Raw genomic sequence first — 25,362 nt, forward strand, 5'->3', positions numbered from 1 at the left:
CAATTTACCTATCAACCTGCAAGTCTTTAGCTGTGGGAGGAAACTGGAGTACCCGGCGGAAACCCATGCAGTCACAGGGAGAACTTGCAAACTCTGCACAGGCAGTACCCAGAACTGAACCCGGGTCGCTGGAGCTGTGAGGCTGCAGTGCTAACCACTGTGCTACTGTGCCGCCCAAATGAGCACAGTTGAATCCCCAATTAAAGCCCACCACCTGAATACAATGAAACACCCAATTAATATACAATTAACATCTGTTACCTCATCAAAACAATCAGATTAGTCAAACACAATTTTCCCTTAACAAATCTGTGCAGGCTCTCCTTTATTAATTTATGCTTGTCTAAGTGACTGTTAGCTCTCTTTACGATTATTATTTCTAAAAGATTCCATACCACTGATGTTAAACTGACTGGCCTGTAATTGTCAGGTTTTTCCTTCCCTATTTTGAACAAAAGTGTAACATTTACAATCCTCCAGTCCTTTGGCATCACACCTGTATCTCTAAGAATGATAGGTAGATTGTGGTCAGCACCTCTGCAATTTCTAACCTTACTTCCCTCAGCAACCTCGGTTGCATCCCATCCAGACTAGGTGACATTCACTTTAAGCACTGCCAGCCTTCCTAGTATGTTCCTGTATAATAACTGAAGTATTATGACTATGTATTATTCTGCAGCTGTGGGTAATGTGGCCTGTACCTGTTATGTCACAAAGTTTTAATTGTAAACAGGCATATCGGTTGCAGGTTAGCTATTGGGGAAGGAAGTTAATAGATTGAAAGAAAAATAAAACTTCTATTTATATAGAGTTTAATTATATCTCTCACGAAAATGCCACAGTGAATACGGCATATGGCATGCTTGCCTTCGTCGGTCGGGGCATAGTGTATGAAAATTGGCAAGTCATGCTGCAGCTGTACAGAACTTTAGTTAGGCCACACTTAGAATATTGCGTGCAATTCTGGTTGCCACACTACCAGAAGGACGTGGAGGCTTTGGAGAGGGTACAGAAGAGGTTTACCAGGATGTTGTCTGGTCTGGAGGGCATTAGCTATGAGGAGAGGTTGGATAAACTCGGATTGTTTTCACTGGAACGACGGAGGTGGAGGGGCGACATGATAGAGATTTACAAAGTTATGAGCGGCATGAACAGAGTGGATAGTCAGAAGCTTTTTCCCAGGGTGGAAGAGTCAGTTACTAGGGGACATAGGTTTAAGGTGCGAGGGGCAAAGTTTAGAGGGGATGTGCGAGGCAAGTTCTTTACACAGAGGGTGGTGAGTGCCTGGAACTTGCTGCCGGGGGAGGTGGTGGAAGCAGATACGATAGCGACGTTTAAGAGGCATCTTGACAAATACATGAATAGGATGGAAATAGAGGGATACGGTCCCCGGAAGTGCAGAAGGTTTTAGTTTAGGCAGGCATCAAGATCGGCGCAGCCTTGGAGGACCGAATGGCCTGTTCCTGTGCTGTACTTTTCTTTGTCTTATGAATTTCTTTGAAGTACAAAGAACAATCACTGCTATTGTGGAGCCGAACATAGCAGCCATTTTGTGCACAGAAAAATTCCACAAATAACAATGAAACCAATGACTAGTTATTCATTCTTGCTGCTGTAGATTGAAGAAGGAACATTGGCTAGGACATGGGAGGCTGTCCCATGCTTTGCAATAGTGTTGAAGGATCTTTTAACATCTATCTGAAAGGAGAGAGGAGGCCTCAGGTTAATAGTTTCAATAGTGTAGCATTTCCTCAGCACTGTAATTTGTGCATCAGCCTAGATGTGTTCAAGTTCTCGAGTGGATCTTGAACCCATGAACATCTATCTCAGGTGAGAATGTTTGATTGGCAGGTGTCTGTAAACATACGGTGGCAAGGCAAGAGAAAGCAGCATTGTCACGGAACCGTATTTATTTAACCAGATTAAAACAGTGTGCCTTTAAGACTCTGTGTTAAAAACAGGGCACCTTTAAGCCAGAGAATGAGAGAAGCTTCTGGATTTCTGTGGCACGGAGCTGAATTTTATTCGGGCACCGCGCTGCATGGGTAGTGCCCTTTCAACTCAGCGCGGTGCCCGCATTTAGCGGCCGCTGCAGAGCCCCCGCGATATTACATGCCGGGGCTCATTAGCATTACTGCACCAAGCCTCCCCCCAATATTACGTGGGGAGAGGTGGGACATTCGGCACAGTGAGGAACCCTTTGACAGTTGTGCAGCAGGTGCTGGGGCCATATTTTAAGCGCCCCAGCACCTGCTTCCTGACAGCTGTCAAAGAACATTTACCTGACTGCTGAAGAGTGGGGCTGCTGTCAATCTGGCAGCAAAGCAGAAAGTGCTGCAGAAATCCAGCAGATCAGGCAGCATCTGTGGAGAGAGAAGCAGAGTAACTTGTCCAGGTTCACAGACCTGAAAGTTAACTCTGCTTCTCTCTCCACAGATGCTGTCTGAACTGCTGAGTGACCCCAGCACGTTCCGCTTTGCTGCCACATACTTAGCCTGCTGTGTCCCAGTGTCCTGTGAAGTTGCGATCCTTATTCTCCCACTCAAGTGTAACATTCCTTCTTGTAGGCGTGCTGCACCTGGGTGAATAATCATAAGTTTGCACATTCCAGGATGTGAGACTTAAATAGACCATAAAAGGTATTACAGAGGTTTACAGAGAACACAGTGACACAAATGGGAATGCACGGGTGTCACAGCAATGTAAATACGTCTTTCACTAAATGTTCCTCACCAACTTGTGTGTCCTTTTCTCTGTACGAATGATATGTGCCAACCTGTAGCGCCAATGTCACATCCCTTTGCACCGTTGGCCTTTCAGGAGAGCCAACGTATGCAATAACATCATTGCCATGCCACCATTACACATGAGCGTCTCCACGGATGCAGTGACATGGACATGGCCCTAGTCAGCTGCTGCCTCTAATGGTTTACACAGGGATGCTGCAGATGTGGACTGGTGTACAGCAGGTGAGCAAGGGTGATGTGTGGCTTGCAGAGCTCATGTCAGTTCCTATGGAGCAGACAGCCTTTGTCTGATAAGCCACTTGAGTACATCCTTAGCTCACTGCTAGCCCTGCTTGCAGAGCCTGGGTGCCATCTACCCTCCCTTAGATCTTTCATATTGCAGGTCCTCCGCGTCCGAGGAGGAATCCTGTTGACGTCTCTCCTCATCATGCTAGGCCTAGCCCCTATTGGGTCTGTAGTTGTGCAGAGCAGCAAAGAAAGGAGCTGGCCTTTTCGGCCCGTAGTACAGGGCATCACCCTATCCAAACAGGCATTGGAGGCGCTCTTTCAGCATGTTGATCTCCTGCTCAATGGTGGCTCATGTAGCTCAGTGGCTGGCGTTGTAGCTCTCCTCTGCAGCAGTGGTGGAGTCTCTCACTGGTGTCCGGAGCCATGTCTGCAAAGGATAGCCCTTATCTCCAAGAAGCCACCCCTCTATCTGAGCCAGTTCAGTGAACAGCGGTGGCAGCCAGGACTGGCGCAAGACCCCGGTGTCATGGCAGCTGCCTGAGAAGCGGTCACAAATTCGCTGCAAGCATCTGCGGTGATCACATACCAGCTTCACCTAGATTGAGAAGGCTCCTTTAATGGTGACGTCTGCAGGTGGTAGCCTGGCGGGAGGCCTGATGGCCACATGAGTGCAGTCACTGGACATTACAACCTATGATTCTCTGGCAACGGTGCCAGAACCAGTGGCAACCTCTGGCCTGTCATTGAGAGTCCATCCTGAAGCGGACATACTCACTGGCCCTCCAGTGCAGGACATTGGTGACCTCCCTGATGCAGCGGTGCACTGCTGACTGTGTGACCTCACAAAGGTCTCCGGTGGGCCCCTAAATGGCTGCAGAGGCATCAGGCTTGAGAACCACTGCCACTATGAGGAACAAAGGCATGGGATGTCCACCGGAGCCCATGGGCTGCAGGTCATCCTTGAGCAGGGCACAGAGACGTGTCACCACCCTCTCTATATGTGCAATCTCCTCTGACATCCGATGGCATGTCATGTGGGGCCTGTAGATGCACGGCAAACGTAATGGCGAGCTCCCCTTGGTGGCAGCTGCTCATGACTGGGAGGCTCTACGTGGATCGCACCTGCCTGTTGGTATTGTCTCTGGCACATACAGATCCTCACGAGCAGAGGATCACACAATGTAGGGTGAGCCATATCTATTTCCATGTGATAAAGTTGAACCCTGCATGTCTTCGAAGGTTCCTAACAGGACATGGATTGGTGTTGACGGGTACATCAGCTGCTTTCCTGGATCAACTATGTGGTGTGCCATGGCATTGCCCATCGTGGCCAACACTCAGTGGCACAACATGACCACATCAAGATCCTACCAGCTGAATTGATTGCCTCCACCATCCATAAAACCTTAATGTTCCTGCCCTTTCTGGCACCCACCCCCCACACATGGTGCCTAGTGTACCATTGCTTCCTTTCAAACACAGAGCGTACACTGTTAACGGAGGGATGGTACACAGTACCTCCCTTCATGCCAGCAGAGCTTTCCCTCCAGTTTTCCCAGACCCCCTCCCTTCCAGAATGCAGAGTTAGACCCCTGTGTATTGCACCCCCCGCTCCCTTTCAGAATGCAGTTAGAACCCTGAATATCATCCTCCCTCCTCCCTTCTGTAATGCAGAGTGGGACCCCTGAATAATACAACTTACCTTCGTTGAAGACAATGTCTGCCGCTGAAGATCCGCTGACTTTTCAGATCGTGAACGGGACAGCATGTGACAGCCACCCGTTCAGCGAAAAATCTGCACGTGTCAGTTGAGAGGCAGTAGGCTGCATAATCAGCATACGTAAGTGCTCCTTACCGTATGCTAATTTGGTGCCGCCGCTGTGTGGTGTGGGGGACCACACTGAGGTCCCGCCGCCGCCGGTAATATGCAGCAGGCCCTTCCTGACGTCACGGGTCGAGGCGGGTCTCTCCCCACAACCTTTTATCGGCCCCTGCGCCATGACCCGCAGTGTTGAGGAGCTGGTGAAATTCAGCCCACAGTGTGCCAGCTGCACGTTACCCTAGGCCACAGCAGGAGAAAGAGGTCATATGGTATAATGTTTCGATCTGACTGTGTAAAACTGGCAAAAACTGGTCTGAACCAGTTTGTTTTGAGAGACTGACCAGAAAGTGGGCAGAAGGAAAGAGCTGTCTATTCTCTCTCAGCAGAGATTCTACAAGGAGCTACAGGCTGAGTTAATTGCCTAAGGAAAAACAAAAGCCATTTTTTTGAAGAGACCATTTATATCGCTGAAGGTAGCCAAACTGCTTTTCTTTACTTCCAAGCCAGGAGGTGTTTGCTTCAAGATTGAATCTCTCTTGACTGTTTGCTGGAATTCAAATTAAAGTTTCAACTGAGAGACTGTCGGGTTTAAAATTCAAGTTGTCCTCTTGCTGTGCTCATCGTTAAAAGAACTGTTTGGTGCCTGCCACAGCCGAAGTGTTTTGAATGCTTATCAAGAACAGAGTATTTCATCAAATCCACATGGAGACTTCGAGTAGTACTTGATTATTTTCACATTAGAATACCTTACCCATTAGAAACTTAACCCACAAAGACTTAGATTTATTTATTCTTAAGAAACAGCTAATTTTTAAAACGCCCTTTTTAAAAAAAAAAAGAAACCGGTTAACCATGATTTTTGAGTGTGTGTGTGTGTGTGAATGGGGGAAGTTATAAGGTCTTTAGACATAGGTTTATCTTAATACTGTTTAAGATTTAGTTTTTTTTAATAAATAGTTAATTTGTTGTCTGAAGATACCTGGTTTGGTCTGTTTTATTCTGGGTGTTACTAGAGTGTTTAATTTGGTTGTTTTCCGGTTGAGTGGAAAAACTTTAAGAATATGCTGCGACCTCTGGAGTGATGGGACTGAATTGACAGTGCATTGCTCCTGCCTCGGTCGTAACAGAATGAATTGGTTGCTTTTTTAAAAAAGTACTTTAAAGTGTGTCAGAACATGCTAGAAGCAAGACCTTTATTTCAGTAAAATATTATCTTTTGTTGTTTAAATTATGTAACTAATAAACATGGTTTATTTCTATATGTTAGGCAATATTGAGACTGTTGGTTCCTTTCTATTACAGATGACTTTCTATTACTGATGTGTGTATCCCACCAGTGGCAGGTATTTATTGATGAAAAAAAGGAGGAGGTTAGTACTTTAGGTGGAGAAAATACAGATGATCCTGATCCCATGGCTGGCAAGGATCTGAATCCAGTGCCAAACTATATATACTGTAGGTGAGTTAAACACACCATAACCGTATGTTTTTCGAAGAATTTTTGGTCTTTTGAGGGGTTACAAAATGATGATCAGGAACAGCCTTATAAAGCAAACTTATCATCTATTGCCAGTTTGCAGTAATAATGTCAAAATATTTCCCCTCTAGATTGTTTAAAAAAAAAACTTCAAACATTGTTACGATCAGGTGAGGAGGCTGAAGGGCTCCCCTCTTTTCCTTCCTTATTTGACCACAACAGGTTTATTTCTTTTTAAAGTGGATATACTTGCCAATTCCGTGAGTTTTTAACTGTTTACACACCGTAATCATAAAACAATTGGACAGGTTTTCTTGAGTTTAACAAAGAAAGAGGCTAGCTTTATTGTATTTAAATCGATCCAAGTAATATAATAAAATACGCTCCAACTTTCTCCCCCTCACTCTCACACACACACACACACACTCTCTCTCTCTCATTCTCTCTCTCTCTCTCTCTCTCTCTCTCTCTCACACACACACACACACACACACACACACACACACACACACACACACACACAGGCTACAGAGTGGGGAAGGATAGATTGGTCAAATTAGAGTCCAGAGAAATAAAAGGAGTATACAGTCTCTGGCTTCAGGCTGAATTCGGTGGTTGCACGATTTTGCTTTGATGGTCCTTAGGCTTTCAGTTTGCAGATGTGAATGCTGATTTGGTGGTTCTCTGGGAGGGAGCAATGTGGCTGATTTCCTTCAAGGGGGTGTTTCTCTGTTCTTTCCGGAAACTTCTCTACTCTCAGTAGCTCTCAGGCTTAAGTAATTAAGCACAGTAAGCATCAATCAGTGAACAGACTAACACAATCAAACGAAGATCAATTAAACCACTGAACACTACAGTTTGCAGCAGGGAATCTGCCTTGGTGCTCACGGTCAACAGGCAGAGTTCGAAGCTTGCAAGGTTTGCAAACTTCATCTCCACCAGTTTAATATTTAGGCTTCCAGCCGGTAGATTTTTTAAAATCATCATTCGACCTAGCATGTTTTTGTGACAACATTAATATTGTTTGTTCTTAGGACAGTACAATAAGTATTTGTATAATGTGGGAGACTAGCTAATATGAAATTCTTTCTGTTCTGCAGATGCTATCTTGACATGATTAAAGTTGCAGTCTTCCACTACCTCTTCTGGCTCGTAACAGCAGTTATTTTTGCCACTGGCTCCACTCGAATAAGTGTATTTGGTCTTGGCTACCTGCTTGCCTCGTTCTACTTACTTCTGTTTGGCAGAAGACTCTTACTGAAGCCAGCAACAAGTCGGCTGAACTTTTGGGATTGTCTAATTATATACAATGTCACAGTTATTGTTGCAAAGAATATGCTCTCAGTAAGTCTTTCCATTCTTAAAATATCAAGAATATGTAGAAAACAAAAATTCCCATTAATAAAGAGCAGTACACGATTAGCAGTATTAATGGCTTTTTTTGTTGGTGGGTTTCTCAATGTTGACCGATCACTGTTGACCATTTTGGTCCAGAAGCTTAGACTTCAAAAAAAAAAAAGTTCGAATTTCAATTTTGACATGGAAACAAATAGTGGTACCTAAGGATATTTCTTATTTTCCTTCTTCCTGCCCCATGAGCCATTTGTAAATGAGAAAAGTTTGTAGGCAAATCTCTGAAAAGTGCAAAAACAATGGGCCCAAAATAGATTTCAATTACCCTAATATTAACTGGGATAGAATTATTGTGAAAGGCACTGAGGGCAGAGAATTCTTAAAATGTGTCCAGGAGAACTTTTTTTAGCCCATATATAGCAATCCCAACAAGAGAGGGGGGTGGTTCTGGACTTAGTTTTAGGGAATAAAGCTGGGCAGGTGGAAGGGATATCAGTTGGGGAGCACTTTGGTGGAAATGATCATAATTCAATTAGATTTAGTTATGGAAAAGAGCAAAGATAGACCAAGAATAACATTTTTGAATTGGGGAAAAACTAATTTCACTAAACTGAGATGTTATTTAGCTAAAGTGGACTGGAAACAGCTACTTGAAGTTAAATCAGTGGCAGATCAGTGGGAGGCATTTAAAGAAGAGATAGTGAGGCTTCAGAGCATGTATGTTCCCTAAAGAAAAAGGTTGGGACCAACAAATTCAGAGCCCCCTGGATGTCAAGAGGCTTAAAGGAGAGCTCAATACTGCAGAACCTAGAGAAGTATAAAAAGTGTAGGGGTGAAATTAAAAAGGAAATTAGGAAAGCAAAGAGAGCACATGAAAAGTATTGGCAAATAAAATCAAGGAAAACTCGAAGATTTTACAAATACATAAAAAGCAAGAGGATAACTAAAGAAAGACTAGAGCTTATTAGGGACCATAAGGAGGAGGCGGAAGACATTGGTATGGTTTTTCATGAAGACCTGGCATCTGTTTTCACAAAAGAGAGAGACAATATGGACATTGTAATCATGGAGGAGGAGTGTGAAATGTTAGATGGAATTCAGATAGTGAGAGAGGAATTATTAAGGTGTTTAACATCTTTGAAAGTGGACAGATCCCCAGGCCCGGACGAAATGTATCCTCAGCTGTTAAGGGAAACCAGAAGAAATAGTGGAGGCTCTAATCATTATTTTCCATTCCTTTCTGGCTACAGGTGCTGTGCCAGAGAACTGGAGGGTAGCTAACATTGTACCATTGTTTAAAAAGGGAGAAAGACATAGACCGAGTAATTACAGGCCAGTCTGCCAACCTCAGAGGTGGGGAAATTATTCAAAAAATTTCTGAGGGACAGGATAAATCTTCATTTAGAAGGAGACAGATTAATCAAAGGCAGTCAGCACAGATTTGTAAAGGGGAAGTCATGTCTGACTAATATTGAATTTTCTGAGGAGCTAACAAGGAGGGTTGATGAGGGTAGTGCATTTGATGCAGTCTATATGGATTTTAGCAAGCCTTTTGATAAGGCTCCACATGACAGACTGGTCACGAAAGTAAAGGCCCATGGGATCCAAAGCAAAGTGGTCAGTTGGATCCAAAATTGGCTCAGAGGTAGGAAGTAAAGGGTAATGGTCGATGGGTGTTTTTATGACTGGAAAGCTGTTTCTAGTGGGTTCAGTAGGGCTCATTACTAGGTCCCTTGCCTTTTGTGGTATACATCAATGGTTTGGACTTGAATGTAAGGGGTATGATTAAGAGGTTTGCAGACAGTACAAAAATTGACCGTGTGGTTAATGAAAGCTGTAGACTGCAGGAAGATATCAATGGACTAGTCAACTCTCTGGAACAATGGAAAATGGAGTTCAATCTGGGGAAGTGTGAGGTAACGCATTTGGAGAAAGCTAACAAAGCAAAGGATACACAATAAATGGTAGGATACTGAGAAGTGTAGAGGAACTGAGGGACCTTCGAATGCATGTCCAGTGATCCCTGAAGTTGGCTGGACAGGTAGATATGGTGGTCAAGAATGCATATGGGGTACTTGCCTTTATTCGCCAAGAAATAGAATATAACAGCTGGGAGGTTACGCTGGAACTATATAAAACACTAGTTAGGCCACAGCTGGAGTACTGCGTGCAGTTCTAGTCACCACTCTATAGGAAAGATCTAATTGCACTACAGAGGGTACAGAGGAGATTTACGAGGGTGTTGCCTGGACTGGAGAATTTTAGTTGCGCGAAAAATTGGATAGGCTGGAGTTGTTTTCTATGGAACAGAGGAGGCTAAGGGGAGACCTAATTGAAGTGTGTAAAATTATGAGGGGTCTAGATAGTGTGGATAGGAAGGCCTTATTCCCCTTGATTGAGAGGGCATAGATTTAGGGTTTAGAGGGGATGTGAGGGAAAATTTTTCATCCAGAGGGTAGCGGGGATCTGGAACTCACTGCCTGAAAGAGTGGTAGAGGCAGAAACCCTCATAATATTTAAAAAGTACTTGGATATGCACTTGATATGCCTTAACCTACAAGGCTGTAGACCAAGAGCTGGAAAGTAAGATTAGGCTGGATAGCTACAGGTCAGTCGGCGCGGACACGATGTGTCAAATGGCCTCCTTCAGTGCTGTAAATTTCTATGCGTCTATCAAACTACATCAGGGCCTCTGAAAATGCTGCTTTGTAATTCGGCAATAGGAGGTTCATAAATAAAGCTCCAGAATGGGTCTCCATTGTGAGGGATTATAAATTTAAACTCGTGTAGCATTGACATGTCTACTCTTAGACTTTAATGTAAGCTGTTCTGATTATGCACCAATCCTGAACAATATGTTTTGCCTTATGGTCCTTCCTCATGTGGCCTCACAGTGGAGAGATTGCAATAAATCTAATTCAAAAACTAAGATTATTAACTGATTATTAATGAACTATGTTTAAAGCAACTTTTAATTGTGGGAATTATATCCATCTGTCCAAATTATAAACATGTTATTGTACCAAAGTTTGTTAATTATGGGACTTTTTGTGCAGTAAGGCTCTACATGTACATTATCAGAGCTTCTACAAAACCTTTTAACATAATAGTCTCTCTTTTTCCACAGTTTAATAGGAACCAGTGTTCTGTAATTCAGTGGCACAGCACATCAATATATGCATCATTATATAGCCTTAAATTGTCTTACAATGCAGCTGTTTGATACAAAGAGGGTAATTTTCACCTTCACCGCCAGAGCAGTAATCTGGCTGAGTAGATTAATTAAATAACAGGACATTATAGATTTGCCTGATTTTCATCCCATTGATTCTGAAGAAGGACCTGAAACATTGGCTCAGATTTTGTTGGGGAGGGAGGGGGCTTGATGGAGTTGATGGTGAACTATCAGCGTTCACCATCATTAACCCTTCTGAAACTGACTGCAACTTCATGAGGTCACGCGTGTACAGATTAGCAGGGAAATTGTGAAGTTGTGGTGTGTCACTCAAGGTTCCGACACAGGCTGGTATCTGTCCTTCCATTGTACTGTGACTGCCCACAGAGCTGGCATTCACTGAAATCAGTGAGTACTTTAACTTTTCTGCTCCCATGTCACTATTAGAAACTCCATAAAAAGTTACATCTTCAATCAGGTGTAACTGTGTTTTTAATTATATGATTAATAAATTTTGATGAACACCGACCTGCCCCTGAAAAAATATTTTTATATTCGTGAAATGTTGCTCAAAGCTCCATTTGTTTACTTAGTAGATTTTTAAACTGATTTTTTAAAGAATTTTTAAAAATGTTCTTCAGTATATTTCAGCTTTTACCTTCACCCCAGGTGTCTATCCAAATCTTTAATTTATTCTATGTAAAAAAAAAAGTGAAAATTGATTTTATTTTAATGATTTTCCTTTCCTGGTTGGGTGTTTGTGAAAATTTTTTTGTGTTTGGCTGCTTGGACACCTTGATGACATCACTGCTGCTCCACACTGGGAATTCCCCAGTAAAGGACGCTGTAACCAGTATACCACTGAACTATGCGAAAGGTATAGTTCTCACCAGAGTGATCACTAGATATCTCGGTGAGACTTACTTTGAGGCTTTGCCACTGACCACAAACTCCGGGCCTTTAACTTTCACAACTTGCTGCCTCATGTACTTGGTGTTTCCAACATTTTCTGATTTTATTTTACATTTTAGTTTAGTTTAGAGATACAGCACTGAAACAGGCCCTTTGGCCCACCGAGTCTGTGCCGACCATCAACCACCCATTTATACTAATCCTACACTAATTCCATATCCCTGCCACATCCCCACGTGTCCCTGTACTTCCCTACCACCTACCAAGACTAGGGGCAATTGCTAATGGCCAATTTACCTATCAACCTGCAAGTCTTTTGGCATGTGGGAGGAAACCGGAGCACCCGGAGGAAACCCACGCAGACACAGGGAGAACTTGCAAACTCCACACAGGCAGTACCCAGGATTGAACCCGGGTCGCTGGAGCTGTGAGGTTGCGGTGCTAACCACTGCAATCTTTTTTTATTATTGGTCGAGTTCTAAAACGGGTGGATGATCTGGGCTGTAAAATTACCATCCAAGTGGTGAAGGTGAATATATTAGGTTGGCCGGAGACCTTTACAGACAAAAGGAACTTTCCCAAATTTTAATTGCCATTCAGCAATCCAATCATACTAGATTGAGAATGCCTACTCCATTTGATGGATGATACCATTGCTAGATAAGCTGACAGCGCTTTTGAGCTCTGCCTCCCAGTTTAAGCTGAAACCATTACTATTTTTAAATGTAACAATTTGACTTATCAAAGAATTTTTTTCTTCAACATTTTAAAGGCTTAACTAGCAATTGCATATCTGCACGTCTACTTCAGCATGGAATTGATGATAGACAAAATTAATTGAGAAAACTCAACCCTTGACCTTAACCTTCATTTTTTGCCCCATCTTTAATTTCCAAAAACAGACCCAGCACTTTGAAAAGTTTTTACTTTCATGAATGATACTGCCATAATCGTTTTGCCAATGTATAAGCATGTGCATTGAGCTAGATATTTGTGTACAGTTCTGGACAAGTATATGAATGTTTTGAAACCAAAGTTAAGACAATGTCATTCCATTTCACCTGTTAACATTAGACGTGAAGTGACCGATTGTATTAAGATGTGTTGGTAGATAATTGCAGGATTGGTTTTCAGTGAACAAGTGTGTGATTACAAATAAGGATCTATTGATGCTTTAAAAAATTGTATCATGGGTATAGTTTTTTTAACCAAGTGGTTTTTAATTAAATTAGAGAGCCCTCTCACTAATGATGTCTGAGAGCCATAGAAAAGGATGGCTGTAATGATTGTCATGGAGGTGCAGTTCCTGAGGAAGTTATAAATAAGTGTTATACCAAAGTGAGGTATTGTACTTTTAAAATTAATTGAATAGCGTTTCTTTTCTCTTCAGCTCGTGGCTTGTGTTTTCTTGAAGCAGCTCCAAAGTAATTTCTGCTGGATGATTCAATTATTCAGTTTGCACTGTACTATCAAAGGGTACTATGATGGTAAGAGCTTGTTTCTTGTATACATTATATTATCAGTTGGCTTGTAGATTGAACAATACAGTGGGGTGTAAATTTGCCTTAGTAAAAAAATTAGTGATAGTGATTGGCTGTTCCTGTTCCACTTCGCTCGATTTTCTTCTCTAATGGAAAAGGCAATTGGATAGAAAGTAAATCAAGTTGCTGATTTTGCCATCGCTCATTTTGTGCTACCATCCAAGATGAAATCAGACCTTGCTGAGTCTAGAATACACTTTTGTTTCTTTTAGATTTCTGCTGGTAGATGCAATGAAAAGGAATGTTAGATTACATGTTGTTTGAGTTCAGTAGGCAATCTTTGCTTGGTCCAAGCAAGCTCAAAGGAGAAGTTAAAGCCAATAGGAACAGTCTTACTGCCGGTTGTAGAGCAGCTATGTTTGCAGTCGGGGAGAAGTTCATATTCCAGATTATTGTCCTTCCTTAAATAACAAGAAATCTAGAGGCAAGTGGCATGAGGAAATAAGGTTAATCATCAAGCTAAGTAAGTTATTTGTTAGTCGGGATATTGCTTTGAATATAATGTTCAAATATATTTTCAATTATACACCAAATTCTCATTGTTTTGGTGATTTTCAAAGCTAACTTCATTGTATCCTCATGAATTCTTTTTCAGAAAATGATTTAAAGGATCAGGAATGTATTTTGCCTGTTGGTGAAGCTGGCATAATCTGGGATAGCATCTGCTTCTTTTTCCTTTTACTTCAGCGCCGAGTCTTTCTCAGTTACTATTTCATACACATAACAGCTGATATGAGAGCCTCCAAACTACAAGCATCCAGGTACAGTAGGATGTCCCTCTGTAATATCAGTAAGTACTCCAAAGAAAAGTAATTTATTGTGTAAAGCATTTTAAAAAGTTTTAATGTCATGATAAGATGCTGGATGAGAGGAAGTATTTCCTGATTTGGTTCCTATTGTAAACTTTGATGAAGCTACAGGACCTGGAGAGGAAATTGGGTTCAGTGTTTCTAGGCTAGAGAGGGAAAGAAAATCAGTCAAGTTTCCTGATCCTGCTGCAAAATGAGTGTAGATAATGGGAAAGAACAGGGTGAGGCTCAGCTATAATTTTCCCTTCTCCCTCACCACTAGAACTGCCATGTTGGAAATATCCTGAAGCCAGTCGAACCAGAATTTTTCTTTGCAATCCCACCTGAAATTTGTGGTAGAGAATAATGGAAAATTTGAGAGTCTCACCAATCCAACCAGGATTTCCCTTCCTCCGTTCCTACCGAGTCGGCTGCTGGCTGTTCCTTTCCAATAGTATGAAAACGATGGTGGGGCCTAGGTCCCTGGTGAATTTCTTGCCTGTCTGCCCTAACTATTGCTGCTTCCTGGGGTAGGTGGAGGTAATCCCCAGGAAGCAGTGGTAATGACCCTGGATTCTCCTAGAGCAAGGCTTTATAGCAACCTTTTATCCCTTCCTTCTTTCTAATCCTGATTTATCTTCTTGAAGGACCGGTAAAAAAAAATATGAAACCACCAGAATAATCCCGGTCTCATTATCAAATGTCACATATGATCAGTAGGTATTTAAGTAAGGTACTGGGAAAAGCTGATGCCTGTGGAATTAAAGCCCAGCAAGAGCCAAGAATCAGGAACCAAAGAGAGAAATTCAGGGGAGTAGGAAACCACATAAAAGAAAAAATGGGGACGGACAAGTGCATATCTTAATTCCTCAACCAAAGGCAGGGAATCAAATCCTCCCTAGGGCCATCATTTGTAACTGCAATTCGAATAGTCACAAGCAATTTGAATTGTACCAGAATGTCCACGAACCACGTGACTACAGTTTTCTTGCATTTCTCACCTAAACCGTTTGAGATTAAAAAGTGTTGTTCTGTTAAGTTATCATGTGCTTTTCTGGTTGTTGGTAAAAGCTGGAACAGTCTAGTTTAGTTTGTCATTCCCAGTGACCTGCCTCCTATTCTTATGCAAGCAGGTGCACAACAGTGCTTGCAGACAGAGTTAATGCATTCTTAATTTTTCAGCATGAGATACTATTACTTTATTGAGTGTTTGTAAGAAGAATGAGTATAGCATCTATTCAGTAACGTGGTTGCTTTCTTATAATTTCAAAGAACGTAACAGAACCCATGTTGTTCAGTTGCGAATAACTGTAGCACTGTTGTTTTGAGATATTAAAGCAAATGAAAACATTGATTTCAACCAGATTGCTAGCACAGGCTGTGACAGTGCTGAGCAACAGTAGGATGTTGCTCAGTTTTCAACCCTGCAGTAAGAATTTCTGAGTTTTAGGCCAAAACATGTACATATTATCAATGGAGTTTAGTAATGCCCCATACAACATTCACTGCCTAATATGTCCAGACATTTCTGTACATACTTGTGTGTTCAGCAAATTGCTGGGTATAGTTGACAATCAAAGGTGACCCTTCAATGACTGGTGATGGGGTGACTATAAATTAGCAGCCAAGTTTAAGGACACATTATCGTAATTTGTATCTTTGCTGCTTTGATTCACATATTGTCCCACTGCAGAATTTGAGCACAAAATCTAGGTTGACACCCCAGTGCAGTACTGAGGGACTGCTGCACTGTCAGTGGTGCTGTCTTTTGGATGGGACATTAAACCAAGGCCCTGTCTGCTTTCTAAGGTGGACATAAAAGATCCCATGACACTAGTTAGTTAGTTAGTTAGTTAGAGATACAGCACTGAAACAGGCCCTTCGGCCCACCGAGTCTGTGCCGACCATCAACCACCCATTTATACTAATCCTACACTAATTCCATATTCCTACCACATCCCCACCTGTCCCTATATTTTCCCTACCACCTACCTATACTAGGGGCAATTTGTAATGGCCAACTTACCTATCAACCTGCAAGTCTTTTGGCGTGTGGGAGGAAACCGGAGCACCCAGAGTAAACCCACGCAGACGCAGGGAGAACTTGCAAACTCCACACAGGCAGTACCCAGAATTGAACCCGGGTCGCTGGAGCTGTGAGGCTGCGGTGGTAACCACTGCACCACTGTGCCGCTCGAAGAAGAGCAGGGGAGTTATCCCCGGTACCCTGGCCAATATTTATCCTTCAATCAACATCACAAGAACAGATTATCTGGTCATTATCACATTGCTGTTTGTGGGAGCTTACTGTGTGCCAATTGGCTGCTGAGTTTCCTACATTACATCAGTGATTTCACTTCAAAAAGTACTTAATTGACTGTAAAATACTTTGGCTTGCCCTGTGGTTGTAAAAGGCACTATATAAATGCAAGTCTGTCTTTTTCTTTTGACTGGAATTGTGATCAAATATTTTTATATAGGGGATTATTGCAATTTCCAGAATATTTATTGCAGACTTTGGCTATACATTCACTGTATGACTTTAAGGCTTTCCTTTGTCCAACAAGAATATTAAGGTGTTAATAGTCATTAGAATGAGTGCTTTTGTTTACCCACAGGGGCTTTGAGCTGTTCAATGCAAGCATCATCAAAAACATGAATTTCCACCATGAAGCTGAAAAGAAGTCCATAGCACAGTTGAAAAGACAGTAAGTCGGTTAAATGGATGAAGGGCCATCATCTGTGGAATCATTGAGAGGTCTAAAACTGTAGACACTAATGCTTTTTTAAAAATATATTATAGAACCGTTTTCTCTAGAAACAATTCCATAACTGAGTGTTTTTTTTTGGTCAACTTAATGTCTGACGTGCATGGAAAACCATTACTATGTTTGGGAATCTCCAATTAAATCTGCTGAAACATTGACATTCACCTATAAGATTTCTGTTAGGCCAGTAGAAAATGGTGTTCTTGCCCCATGGGGACATGTCCTACTCACTCAAATCCAAAGGGTCTAGATGCTGGTTGGCAGAGCCGAGGCTTAGAAATCCCCTGGTGCTCAAAAAGATATTGCTTTATTGCTTGGGTTTAGTCTGGCAAAACCTGTGCATCTAAACAGGGCAAATCATTGGTAAGCTTTCCACTGGTATTCCAGGTAAGATCACCCGTTAGGGCTTTGCCTGCCCTCAGTGACAGGTCTATCTTTCCAGGTTTCATTGTTGACTCAAGCTGCATTGTCCAACATCAGCAGTACCTTGGAATACTGTGGACCTGCTGGGCTCGAGCCAGATTATCAAGTCTATAATGGCTGTTTAACCCCGATACAGAAAGTCACCATTTGACTGTTAGGTTGCTGACAACTAACAAGTGCAGGTGTGAGCTCTCACAAGGTGGGTGACATGTACTAGGAGTCCCTAATGAGTGGTAAGTTTAGCAGCACAACTCACCATAATATGCTTGGGTTCCATTGGAGATGAAGAGTGTCAGAAGCAGCTGCCTGCCTTCATTATTGATGAAGATGGAAAATAAGATGGATAGTAGTAGACAACTTTGCCTCGCTCCTCTTTTGAAAGAAATCGGTTCAGTGAGTTGTCTACTGCTACAAGGACCTTGGACCTGAATTGCACACCATGGATAAAATCTTAGATCTGTCCATGTAGTCTCATAACTTGCTGCTACTTTGAGGGGCTCATGATGCACTAAGTTGAAAAACTTAAGTAAATCAAAGAAAACAATGTAAGTGAAGTTCTCCTGAGTCTTGTTTCTCTCTTTGATCTCTTATAAAGACAGATCCTATCCTACACATTCCTTGCAGAATTAAATCTAACCTCTTTCTCATGAGCCTGCAGAGTATCTAACATGCACGTTGTGACAACCCAAGGAATCAAGTAAGATCCGTTGATAATTGGGTTGGTGCCCACTACTGCTAAATCAGCTCATTTATACTCCAGGGCAGTTGTCCAGGCAGAGAAGTCATGAAGGCAGCTTTGTGGTTTTACCATTCTGGTTGGAACCCAGTGCTAGAGAAATATCCATATGATCCAGAGTGGCAACAGTGTATTTGCTGTCCTGTACAAAAGAACATAACAGAACATAAGAAATAGGAACATGAGTAGGCCATTTGCCCCTTGAGCCTGCTGCACCATTAAATAAGATCATGGCGGATCTGATTGTGGCCTTAACGCCACTTTCCTGCCTGCCCCGCGTAACCCTTGACTTCCTTGTAGATCAGAGGGCTGAGGCCTCAACCTGGCTAAGGGCAGAGTCAAGGTGGTAAACTTAATACGACTAGCAATTCCCATAGCAGTTTTCTGTTCAAAGATGTCAGCAGAACTGTTTCAGAAAAATTCTTTGGTTTTAAATGGGCAAATTGTAAGAGCTGCATAAAAAGTGCCAACTCAGCTCTTAAAAGCACAGGCATTTGTTGCCCAGCACAAAATCTGGCAGTCCAACAAGAGATTACTTGCAGTTTGGCTAAAGTTTTAAGCAAAATGGTATTCTCCACATCCTCATTGTCACCCAGAACAGAATTTGGATGTTTAATATGTTTGAAGTCTTCTGTAATTATACACATTTTAACAACTGACATTACATTTCACCTGACTGTTTCAAAGTTGATGTAGACATTTCTGTCTGGCAGGATGGAGAGGATCCGGGCAAAACAGGAAAAGTATAGAGGTGGAAAGAATCCCAAAGATCCCAGTGAAAAGGATGCAGGAGACAAAGGTATGATATAAGGTGTAGTCATTAAATAATACATAGGAGAAGACTTAATGCTCTCCTGTATCATAAATATTTACAGATATAGGTACAAATATCTTTTTATCCTATTCTGATATGGTTAGGTGCAGGGTACAAATGCACTACTGGTATCTGTCCTTCCATTGTACTTTGAGTGCATTGGAGACAACTTTCAATACTTTAGTCCAGTGTCCCTTGGCTGAGGATGAAGGCTCTATTTGCCGAATGTGTTGATGGTGATTGGAGTAGGCGAATATGATAATGTTTCTAATGATGGCAACCGATAACCCATGTTAGCTCAATGTAAGTTGCTAGATCTTTATTGTGCATTTAGTCAGGCTTTTTTGCATTTAACATGCGCCACATGCATGAACTCTCAAAGGTTTTGTAACTTGTGATAATGACATTTGGTAATCATGATTATCTCATGTCTGTAATGTAATATTGAAGGAAGAAACCCATGGAATGTGAACACTTTTGTTGAATTTTTACATCTTGCTGAAGGAAAAAAGCAGCTGGCTAGTTGAATGCTTCTGTGGTGAGATCAATTGACATCTTTGTTTATTCTCTTGTACTTTTAACAGACTATTGAAGTGCACAAATATTATTTTACCAATGTGAATATTAGCAGATGGTAGCATTGACTGATGCTGTATTTGATATTGTGAGGAATTCATTTTGGTTGCTTTCATAATCATTCCAAAATCTCTTAGAAACATAGAAAAATAGGAGCAGGAGTAGGCCCTTCGAGCCTGCTCCACCATTTAATCCGATCATGGCTGATCATCCAAATTTAGTAACCTGTTCCCGCTTTCTCCCGTTCCCTTGATCCCATTCGCCCTAAGAACTGTATGTAACTCTTTCTTGAATTGACCAAGACAATTAATGCAACTTCTCAGTAGTAATTTCCAACAGGACAATGTTTTATGTGTACTGTGAGTAGTTACAACTCTAAATTTTGTCATTAATACCCTCTATTGCACAAAAATGTAACTGCTGATATTGAACAGTGCAGGAATGATACAAACCACATATCAATGTGACTTAGATATATTTAGCCATTCCTCCTTCATTACTGCTCCAAATCCTGGAATTCCCTACACAACAACACTGGGGAAGCTAGATGAGTGCTAGGCCTGCAGCAGTTCTAGGAGAAGGCCCACCACAACCTTCTCAAGGCAACTTGGAATCGGGAATAAAAATATGGCTTTGCCAGTCTTGCTCACATCCTGCGAACAAATCAAAACAAAAGTGAATATAGATATATTGTAGTCTGATGCTGATACTGATCCAATCAGTAATGTAAGTTCTACTCTCACATTGACATTTGTATCATTCTGCAAATTTTGCAGCATTAGTACTGATGCCGGGTGCAAACAGCAATTTCCATCATACTGCTCTCCACAAATTGCATTATGTCTCTTTGAAATTTGTGAATCAGCAAAAGACTGGCTTATCAAATTTCCAGGCAATGATTTAGATAGTAGTCATGTGAAACTGATGTATGCTGCATCTCTCAGGTCAAAAGCTTGCTTTCGTCCTCTCCAAAATTCAATCCACTTCATGAGGTGGGCAATCTAATTGGACACTGCCTGACAGAACGAGCTACAAAAGGAACTTTGTGGGTTCTCGGCTGTTTCATTAGCAATGGAGGCCTGTCAAAAACCTTAAAAATGATCAGGTAACAGAATTCTGTTGAACCAACTGCCATTCTAATGGATGTCATGTAATTATAAAATAGAGTATTTAGATTAATATAAGAATGAATAAGACTTAAGTCGTTAATATTTTACATACAACTTAGGCTTTAAACATCAGGGCATTTTAAAATATTTAAAATATCTTTCATCAGTTTTTTTAATAAGTGTTATGACCTCAGTGAGACCGTTAAAATTAAAAAACGAGATATGAACTCCCCAGACCAATTTATAGGATTACACAACAAGATTTCACATTTACGACTTCTCAAAATTACCGTTAACTAAATAGTACTTTGTAAGGAGCTGATACTCCAAATGACATTACACAAATTATACGTTACACAGCTAAAAGTCCTAAACTCCTCTCAGTTGCAATGGATTGGATCTCCCAGACCTTCGCAAAGTCAATGTCCCCATTACTCACTTTTTCCAAGTACTTTCGACCTGGACTTCTGTGAATAAGGCAATCTCTGGTGATCCTGTTAGTCTTTTATCCTTTTCCACAAACATCAACTTTCAAATCAGGTTCAAGTCTTCATAGCCTTTCATTGTATCAGTGTTCTGAGAGCAGGTGATCCCCCTTTCTGTCTTCTGAGGCTTCCACCACTGGCCTTTGTCTTCCGGTCTTCCTTCCAGTCTCCAGATTTCCCAAAGTCTATAGAATTTATCCAGAATCAAAAGCCAATAGCCATTTGCTTTTTCAATATGCAGAGCCCACAAGTCTGGCCACAGCAGAACCACCCAGGCCTTCCTTTGTTCCCAGGTGTTAGTAATTGCAACTCGCATTTGCATTTTTGGAACCACTGTCTCCTTGTTTACGATCTGAGAGTCTGGGAAGACAAAACCCATTGTCTGTCAGGTGTTATCATCTTTCATTCTGCTTTTCAAAAGGGTCTTTGATTTGCATTCCTTGCTGTCCTGGTAACTAAGATTCATACCTTCTCTTTAAGCAGGGTTGATGGGCTGGATTTTATGAGCCCGTCGCCGATCTCGGCAGTGAGCTCAAAAAGTGGCGTCCTGCCCGTGCAGGCCGCACGCCAAAGAGTCGCTGCAATCTTAAGCAATTTCATTTAAATAGCCGAGGCGGCTCCCACACCCCCCCCCCCCCCCCCCCCCCCCCCCAAATCACGTGGAAGGAGTGGGCTGTCCGTCGTCGGCAATGGTGTTAGCTGCCTGTGCGCAGGCACTAGCGCCATTTTTAAAGGGTAGCCAGCCCTGCCGGCATATTTAAATATTTTTAAAAAGCCCCCCAAAAGTAAATAAATACATTTCTTATGCCCTTTTCCCACCCCCCCAATAACAATTACGATAAGTATTTGCCCATCACTGCCCCCCCCAACACTTACCTTTTACACCTGACCACCTCCTCTCCCCCCCCCCCCCCCCCCCCAACTGCACAACGTTTAAGGTTCAACCCTTCCCACCATCCTCTACACCCATTACACATATTCGACCCCATTCGCGGCCCCCCCCCACACACACACTGATAAACTTAACTCCTCCCCCCTCTCCACCAGTGTCACGTCTCATTTCCCCGTTATGTGGATCTAAAGGCACGGGAACGCTGACCGCCTTGCCGCAGATCGAGGCGGGCCCTCAAGATCTCAGGTAAGTTTATTTAAATGTATTCATTTTATTGATTTGAATATGTTAATGGTAGTCCCGTCGCCCAGCAGCAGTTGGGGGGAACCATCACGGAGCCTGGCCGCCGCTGGGAGGATCGGGCCAGGCCCTGCCGGCGCCAATGTCCGTGTCGGGCCTCATCCGGAGCCATCTTCAGGCCCCCACATCCCGCCACGGATCACGATGTTCTTAAAATCAAGCCTCACAAGTCTCCTCTGACTCCATTTTTACACTACATTAAAATTCACAATTTTTAAAAATAATCATGCCACAAAGTCCAGCGTTCATAACATAGGAGGAAACACTCCCTCTATTTTTCCTGAGTTCTCTCGTCTACCCGATGTCATGCATTACCTGAGATATAGAAGGTAGGTAAGTGAACAGTTGCTAGAACTGCTCTACCCTTCTGATAAAAGTTGCATAATAGGAGCTTGGAAATGTTAGGAACTCAGAATGTGAAGGATCACTGATGTGCACTCATGCCTCAAAAATCCATGGCACAGTAGAATGGTGCCCTTAACTTTTGTGCCACAGGGTGTCAGTTTTCAGCAATCTCTTTACAGTACATAAAAATGCTTAAAGCAATGGTGATCACTAGCAGTATCTTTTACAGTATCCTTCCAGCAAAGTGGGGAGGAGGGAGTCAGTGGATGACTACCAAGAACAGGAAGCCTGACTAAAAGTTCATTTTTCTTCGGCAAGCTGAGCTGAATTGCAGAGACCTCAGTGTACCCCTGGCTGAAATAACTTGATTAAACAAAAAATAGTAACTAAATCTGGAACCTTCCTGTTCCATTTGGCCAAGTGCTACACCACATGGTTCATTTACTGAGCCAACTTATTGACTGACAACCTAGGATGAAAAGAAGTGTGGCATGTGAGTTATGTATCCAAATGGTGTTAGCCAGTGTTGTCTTCTCTCTCTGCTCCCCAGATCTCTGAATTAATACTATCCCGGTAACCCAGCAGTTCAACTGCTCCCATAGTCATTGACATCTCTTTCTAGCGATTATCTAAGAATGGTTTTCAGATTAACTGAATTTTTTCCCCATGCAAGGTGGAGGATTTGCGTGCTGTATTATGAAGTATATTCTAGATTTATACTGTCAGATGATTTAATCCTCCTCAATGTACTTAACTGATGTTGGCTGTTTGTAACATTGGTAAAGAACAAAAAAGATTATTCAAGTTTAAAACAAAATAGCCAATTCTAGCAAGATTTTGTCTCAATGGCCCAGAGCTGAGCTTTTAAAGATGCTAAGTTTTGTATTGCCCCTCCGTATCTCTCCATTTCTGGCATGGTACCATTTTCTATTTGTCTATTTGTAAAGCACCTTGTTTGTTTTATCATTAATGTACAAGGTAAATACCAGATGTTGTTGAGAATGGTACTTAAGCAAGTTAGTAATCAGGTCATGGGATGCAACATAATGTTAATGAATACCCATACTTTACTGAAGGGTCCTGTAAGGCAGTTGAGATTTAAGTAAGATATTTTGTAAGGATATCCTTCAGTTTCAATGCCTAAATTATTATCTTTCCAAAAATAATCTAAAATGCACACCATTGTTGTGATGTTTCCTTACTTTCTGGACATATTAACAGGTAAAAATCTGCTGTTAGTTTGTTAAACCTGATCTGTTCACCTCTCCATTTCTTTTTTTCTACAGTGGTATTATTATACTATAGTTTCACTTTTTACAAGTTCCTCTTCATATCTGTGGCTTCTGTGCTGCTTTGTTTGTACCTTTGAGTAATCTGACATGCTTGAACTGTGCCTTTTAATTTGATTTAACATAATTATATTAATATTTATTAATATAGTCATTAATGCTGGTGGTGCAGGGGACATAAACTTAGACTGACCACTAGAAGGATGAAGGGAGAAGTTAGAAGTTTTATTTCATTAGAGCATGGAATGCTTTACAAGTGGCCATCAATGCAGAGACTGTAACAGCATTTAAAAGGGGAGTGGATAAGTACTAAATGCATTTTTCACCTGAATTTTGTGTTCTTTATTATAAAAAATTTTCTAGAGTGTGACCCATTTTAATTTTAGGGTTTTTACTCATTGTTTACAAATTCAGACACTCTGTTAATAATTTCCTGAACTAAAGGAAACACAGATTGTATATTTTCTTTCAAATGAATAATTCTTTAGCTGTGGTTGAGAGGGTGGGTAACTTGTTCTTCTGATAGTATTGGCTCCTCGGAGACAAATGGGAGAGCAACTATCCCTGGCTGTCTTCTCCATTCTAGCAATGAAATTGAAAGTAAGTGGAATTGATTTTGTATGCCATCACTCCATGATGCTATGCAATCTCAACTTCTACTTTTCTTCCGTACCTTTTCTGGTCCTTAATGGTTTTATTTAGTTCCCCTTGCATTTTTATACACTTTTATTTATTTTCTACCTCTGCCACTCTGCCCTTGTTTGCAGAGGATATAAGTGCCAGAGACATAGACGTACAAATGAGAGCAAACAATGAACAGTTTTTCCTATCCCCAATTTTCTTCCCTTTTTATCCTTTTCTCTCTTGAAGGCAGTGGTTGCATAGACGCCAGCAGCTGTCTGGTATCTCACTGAAGTGGCCATTTTTAATGTACGATTCTGAACAATGAATATGTGAAACTGAACAATGAGAATAGGGATTCTCTTTTCTGCATACCAGCTTCATAATCTACATCTAAATACATCAAATTGAACTGAAAATTTATGTCCATATTTGTGTCAACTGTAAAATTAATAGAATCCCTGGTTGTAATCATGCTGGGCACTGTAAAATAATTTCTTGTCTGCGCTGATGTACTTGCACAGAATTAATTACATAAAACCTTACAAAATTACAGAAACAAACCATTCAGTCAAACTGGTCTATGCCAATGTTTCTATTCCACATGAGCCTCCTCCCATTCTAATTATGTCTTCCCATCCAGATTTCAAATCCCTCTATCCCCTTTGCCCCAACACATGCATAAGCCTCCTTAAATTTGTCAATGTTATCTGCTTCAACAATTCCATGTGACAGCAAGTTCCACCCTCTGTAAAGAAATTCCTCCAAAATTCATTTTATTAGTGGCTATCTTGTATTGATGCCCTTTTGTTTTGGACTTTCCCACAAGTGGAAACAGTTTTGCCACATCCACCCTTTAAAATCCATAATTTCCGACCTCTATCAGGTTTCCTCGTTGCCGCCTTTTCCTCAAAGGAAAAAGCCCCAACCTGCTCCACTTTTCCTGATCATTGCATGCTCT

The 25,362-nt window shown here is 41.7% G+C and overlaps 1 protein-coding gene across 7 annotated transcripts in view; it reads left to right on the forward strand.

The window, feature by feature from the left end:
* piezo1 (piezo type mechanosensitive ion channel component 1 (Er blood group)) overlaps positions 1-25,362 on the forward strand; it is a 394,374-nt gene that overhangs the window by 291,371 nt on the left and 77,641 nt on the right. For all 7 annotated transcript variants that reach the window (XR_010976661.1, XM_068049232.1, XM_068049233.1 and 4 more), the window contains 6 exons: positions 6,100-6,256; positions 7,375-7,618; positions 13,105-13,201; positions 13,851-14,016; positions 16,662-16,751; positions 18,684-18,769. Coding sequence is in view for 6 of the 7 variants with exons in the window: in XM_068049232.1 (XP_067905333.1) it covers positions 6,100-6,256; positions 7,375-7,618; positions 13,105-13,201; positions 13,851-14,016; positions 16,662-16,751; positions 18,684-18,769 (840 nt within the window). In the remaining variant the exon portion in view is untranslated. The remainder of the gene's footprint in view (positions 1-6,099; positions 6,257-7,374; positions 7,619-13,104; positions 13,202-13,850; positions 14,017-16,661; positions 16,752-18,683; positions 18,770-25,362) is intronic.

This window comes from Heterodontus francisci, chromosome 17, assembly GCF_036365525.1.
Source record: "Heterodontus francisci isolate sHetFra1 chromosome 17, sHetFra1.hap1, whole genome shotgun sequence".
Taxonomy (NCBI): domain Eukaryota; kingdom Metazoa; phylum Chordata; class Chondrichthyes; order Heterodontiformes; family Heterodontidae; genus Heterodontus; species Heterodontus francisci.